Source organism: Lissotriton vulgaris, unplaced genomic scaffold, assembly GCF_964263255.1.
Source record: "Lissotriton vulgaris unplaced genomic scaffold, aLisVul1.2 SCAFFOLD_1218, whole genome shotgun sequence".
Classification (NCBI taxonomy): Eukaryota; Metazoa; Chordata; class Amphibia; order Caudata; family Salamandridae; genus Lissotriton; species Lissotriton vulgaris.
Window position 1 is genome coordinate 114,562 of NW_028251336.1, and position 6,000 is coordinate 120,561.

At 42.6% G+C, this 6,000-nt stretch overlaps 1 protein-coding gene across 1 annotated transcript in view; it reads left to right on the top strand.

The window, feature by feature from the left end:
* Positions 1–3,332, top strand: part of LOC147662944 (U3 small nucleolar RNA-associated protein NOL7-like) — a 103,372-nt gene extending 100,040 nt beyond the window's left edge. Inside the window, exon 6 of the mRNA XM_086950777.1 lies at positions 3,084–3,332. Within this exon, the coding sequence (XP_086806903.1) occupies positions 3,084–3,154 (71 nt within the window). The 3' untranslated portion in view covers positions 3,155–3,332. The remainder of the gene's footprint in view (positions 1–3,083) is intronic.
* The last annotated feature ends 2,668 nt before the right edge of the window (positions 3,333–6,000 follow it).

The following is a 6,000-nucleotide window of genomic DNA, read 5'->3' on the forward strand; positions in this document are numbered from 1 at the left end:
GCTCTGCGCTCACCGACTCGCGCTGTAGCCTGCACCGCGACTGGAAGGACACCGGGACGTGCAACGCCTCACTACACCGACTCGAACTGGTCTGAGTGATGCGTCACTGCTGCTGACTTAGAGTCCTGTGACCGCACCGAAGTTGGGCACCGCCTCGCACGCTTCGCACTGCCCGACTCGTACTGCTGTCCGGACTGATCGACGCCAGCTCCCGAACTCGGGCTCGTTCACCGCACCGCAAGCTGCAAACACCTCATCAAAGCACCGTCTCGCCCTGCAACGCAACCCTTGGATCCACCGACTGTCAACGGGCCACTGCCTGCACCGCATCGAGGGCCAACGTGACCTGCAACGCTTCCTTTCTGCACCGCGACGATCACCGGACCCGGCTTGCACATCTGTGCCGGCCGCCCCAAGGAAAAGGTACTGTGTTTGAGTCTGTCGACATTTGAGTGGGCCCGGACCGCCGCAGTCCGCTGGATTTGTTAGACTCTGTGTCCTTTCAGCACGCTGTAGCCGGACAAGGCTACTGACTCGCACAGAACTTTGATTTACCCCGTTTCAACGTTAACTCTTGAAATTTAATAGTACTGTGGATTCTTTTTGTGGTTTATTGGTCTTGTGATAACCCTATATAAAGTATACCTTAGTTTTTTATATAGAACCTGTGTGGTGTCCATTTGTAGTGTTGTCACTGGGTTACTGTATGTGGTCACAAATGCTTAACTTACATCGCCTCTAAAATAAGCCTTGACTGCTCGCGCCACACCGCCTAGAAGGTGAGCAGGGGTTATTCCAAAGGGTAATTCCCTTTCCCTGACTAGAGGAGAGGGTCCCTGTTGTCACAAGTACCTACATGTGCCAACCAGAGACCCCCAATTCTAACAGTTGGTGTTTTATTTTTCAGGGTTTCGGTTTGTAACATATTCACCCTAGAGTTTGCACATTTAGTGTTAGCTTGCTACTCTCTTTTGTGTTTCATGATCATTGAGAGAATCGGGTGGCGAAGAATGAAAAGTTACTTGTGTGTAAATATAATTCTTCTGCGTGGGTATTCTTTCTGAATTCATAAAAGCATCAGCCAGCTCCTCACTTTTGAGGCCAGAGGTTTTGAACTGGATACTGTAAGTAGATATATTCACTTTGTCCCAAAAACGAGCTGCCTAACCTATCTCCTACTTTGCAGGATGGAATAGCTCAGTCTTCCAAGATTCTTAGAGGAGTAGAGTTTAATTCCTAAGGCGTGTATTCTTTGCATTGTGTCACTGTTTTCTCTTTAGTTCTAGTCACACTGTGTTAACAGAGGTTCAATCAGCCAAATGTACTTAACTTGTATTTTGGCTTAATGGTAAACAACAAATTAAATGTTGCCTTTTATGCACATATTTTCTGTTTACCTGGTTAAATCGAAACATTTTAAACTATACAGGATCTTGAATAAGTGCAAACGTATTTATAAAAAAGTATAATTTTATGAATGCAGAGAACATACCTTATCTAAGTTGATTGTCTGTTGTAGTTTTGCTTCCTACACCACTTGATCATATACAGAAGACTGTAACGCAGAGTAACCCCTGTGTAGGCCAGTACATGCATTCTATTTGGGCATTTCACTTGACCATCAATTAAAGTACAATCACCACTTAAAACTGGGGAGATCAAAAGCCAAACCGCTTCAATTCGCCTTTAAAACTATACAAACACACCTAAGTGGCAGTTCTGCCGGCCATTTGCTAAAGATCGTAGCTGCCAAATTCCTGCCATCACTTACATATGGCTTGGAAATGATGGCAACCAGAGACTCCACAGTGCTAAATCTAGCCCAATCCAGACTGTTTAAAAACCTCTTCTCGATACCAAGACACATCTCACAAGCCCAAATACGCTTGGAATATGGACTAACTAATCAGACTCCGGCAAGACAAGGTGCTCTGGCCAAATACTACTGGCGCATGAGGGATGCTGAAGATGTTACCCTTGCCCATCTCTGCTCGCTAGAGGTAGAAAATTAGGCCGGATCCTCCAATTCAATATACAAATCTCGCAGGCAAGCGCTTGTTTCATTAAAGCTGGAAGAAATCTGGCTTTCACCCATATCATACCTTTAAACACTTTACCAACAAAGCCATCAAACAAGTATCGCTGCTAATGGACAAAGCCGTAGTGGCCGTAAAAGCCATGCCTGGATCGTGCTGTCAACTTACAAACATCTGAAACCTCAGCCATATTTGCAAGACTGCTTTAGGGACTATTATAAGAGGAAACTAAGCCTTTTGAGGCTGGGATGCTTCTTGAGTAAAGACCTCACCCCCAATTGGCAACGGTCCTGGTCAACTGCTTCCTGTCATCTCTGTTGCAACCCCACGCAGTCTTTATTGCATTTAATATGCATATGCCCTGCACTGCAGAAAATAAGGAAAATGCTTTTGCTACCACTTTTAAGAGAAGCCCAGGTGAGAACTTGCAGGGCGGCTGTGATAGAATGCCTTAGCGGGCCCCGGATACAATTAGCCTGCAAAACTATAAAATTCCTGGCTCATGCTACAAAAGACCATAAAAACAAGGCAATAATTAAAGATGACTTCGGCCAACCGGCCTCATCACGGCTGCCCCCAGACTCCTACTCCCCTTCCTAATGGTTGCTCCTTTACTTTCACCTTTCTAGGTTGTGTTCTCCTTTCCGAGTCAAAATGCGCATTTTTCACCAAACTCATTCATTTCCCAAAGTTCTTGCTTTTTTCCTAGACCAATTATCAGTTGTTTAGCAGCTCAAACAAGACAGCCTTGTCTTCCCTCAGCCACATTTTTATAATAGTATACTGTGATTGTGTATTTGTCTAAGCCTGTTAAGATTACGTTCTAAACTTATGATTTTCTAGGTGATTTTAATTTTGTTTTTATGCTGACCTTTCGACGTACATGCTGTTTTGTATGGTGGTAAGACCCACCCTTTTACGATTTTTATAAATCAAATAAAAGTATTTTTGACTTTGCCATTCTGCAAGCATGTTATTTGTTAAGAAATAATAGTTTTGTACATCCAGAGGAGTCCTCTGAGAGTTATGATGTTTGTTCTCTTTCAGGGGCAGAAAAGAAACGGAAAGCTAAACACTTTAAATCACGCTGGGTTCACAAGCAAGGAATACCAACTTGAGATTTGAAGACTGGTTCTCAGATGGTATAAAATGCAGACTGAATAGTCCTTGTTGCTAAAACTGTACTATTTATTCTAACTGTCGCAATTAAAATATGTCTGGATGCATTATAAAGAACTTAAGCTTTATATAACATTAATTTTGAATACTGATTAAAAGGTATAGTTTCTACTGACACTTTTTAAGTGTGGAATGTATTTTTTGTTTATTTGGGTCATTAAACATATATATACCCTTTAAAGTGTTTCCTCTTTGTTCCACTTAATCTTATTATCAATGGGATAACAACTAACACTTTAAAATCTATTTTAAATTGCTTGTATTTTTACAAGGAGCAGTGCATATTATAGGGCTTGGGAGTAAAGTAACATCTTACAAACCCAGGGAATGTTCTTAAAATCAATATGCTTATGTAACTTCTAAAATACTTTTATAAGAATTGCATGAAAAAAAGTAAAAGAAATGTGAGAACCTAAAAATCATTCTAAGTCTGTGCTGTGGACTTCTTGCAGGAAGGAATCTATTACTCAAGACAGAATGGTAGCAGAAATGTATGTGTCTCTAGGAGACCATAACAACAAGCAGGTCGAGTTAATGATCAGAATGAAAAATTTAGCAGAATTTTAAACTTGTGGGTGATAAAGTAAGATGTAGTAAGTCAGGGAATACTTTTGAGGTGGAAAAGATAACCCAGAAACGTGAGCATGGACTGCTTAAATGAATATTTTTATTTATTTATTATTTATTTTTTAAACTTGGAAGGCGGACAGCTACCCAAAAAGGGTTTCCCGCCGCCGAGACACAGCATAAAGGTAGCAGGGGATTTCAGGTTGCTCAAGTTATTATTGTTCGAACAGCCAAGTCTTGATGTTCTTTCTGAACATGGCATGGTTTTCCTCTTTGCGAATGTAAAGAGGAAGCGCGTTCCAAAGGGATGGTCCTAAGTGGGCAAAGGATCTGCCTCCCATTCTTGCAAGTTTGAACCTTAGTACGCAGAAGTTGGCAGCTGATTGTGACCGAAGGTTACGCTTGGGAGTGTAGGGATGGGCAAGAGCTAAAAGGTATTTGGGTGCAATGCCTGCTTTGATTCTGAACATATAGTTCAGGGCTTTGAATCTAATTCTGTTTTCTACCCTGAGCCAATGGAGCTCACGACGGTAGCTCGAGACTCCGGAATTTTTAGGGATTCTGCACAGTAGTCTAACAGCTGAGTTTTGGACAAGCTGCAGCCGCCGAACTACAGCTTTGTTGGAACCAAGTTACAGAATGTTCCCGTAGTCAAGCCGCAATGTTATGAGGGCATTGACTACGGTTTTTTGAGTGGAGGTGGGCAGCATCCAAAGGATTTTCCTCAGCCATTTGATGATAGTAAGGCATAGGCCAACAACTTTGCTGGCCTGTTGTTTCATGGAGAGGGAGCTATCCATGATGACTCCCAGATTACGTACTTGGGTAACTGGGGAAATTTCCCATCTGGTTAGGCTAGTGGGAGGGGTTCCAAAGATCGCGTTGTTTCCCTAGAAGAAGGATCTCCGTTTTTTCTCCATTTAGCTTTAGTTGATTTCTTGTCATCCAGTTGAAAATGTTTTGAAGCCCTAATTTGAGGAGAGAGGGGGATGAGGGACTGGATTCAGATAGGGAGAAAATGATCTGAGAGTCATCGGCGTAGGTCATGAGAGGGAGTCCAGATCTGTCCGCTAGGTCAGCCAGGGGTTCTGAGATCTAGGTTAAAAAACAAGGGACTTAAAATAGATCCCTGGGGTACTCCGTGTGGGGCTTTAAAAGTTTCAGAACACGCCGAAGAGGATGTGATTTGGAACGTCCGTTGAGTCAGGAAGGACCTGATCCATTCGAGTGCCTTCCCACGGATACCATTACTGTTTAACGCCATAATGAGTGTTTCATGGGATATGGTGTCAAAGGCCAAAATGAAATGTACCTCTGCCAGATCAAAGTCATTAAGAAACCAGTCATCTATGTCAAATACACTTACAATGGTTAGGCATAATGAAGCCATACACGAACATTACATAAGCAGTAAGTGAACCCTGGGAGGAAGGGATAATTCTTACCTCTGGGTTTGTGATACAAGTGTATCATTACTTCAAAAAAGCTAAGAACATTTACATTCGATCTCCATTCTCGGGCTCAGAGTTATGTTTCTTCAAATCTTGCTATTAACGAGGCGTCAGTCGCTATTGGCTTTGTATTATGCAAACCTTACAATAAAGGCATTCACAACAATCAATCATTCTTATTACAAGTACTTTGCTGGACCACTCAGTAGTTGGTCTGATTAGCATCCCCAGTAAATAAATATTTCCACCAGCACACTTGCAACCCCATATTTTACTATGCTTGTGAGTACCACCCATGGCTATTTAGATGGATTTTTCTTGCTATGAACACCAGTCCGCTATTGTAGGTGGCGTCGAGGACTTCCAGTTGAGTGCTACATCCCTTTTGCTGTGGCTTTGCTCTCCATGCTGATTCCCCCACCAAGGCGTATATCCTGATTGTTCAAATGTCACAATAGTGCTACTCTCAGTGTTAATGCTACCTGTTTCCCTAGTACTCTAGGCAACACGCTTATTGTTTAGCAATATTGTGTTAGTTTGGCGCACTGGTAGTTGATGTGGAAGTTGTCAGTGGATAGATCAGCACATTGGAAACATGATGAGGCCAGGAGCCTTCCTACATGCTATATGTTTGGCGGTCTGGAGTATGCAGTATGTAGGTATTTCAATGATACCAGTCTCAGTTGGGTTGAGATAGCAATTTCTCAGGCAGCCAATACAGCTTCTCCCCAGTCGGTATTGTCGAGTGTGCCAATCCATCCACCTAT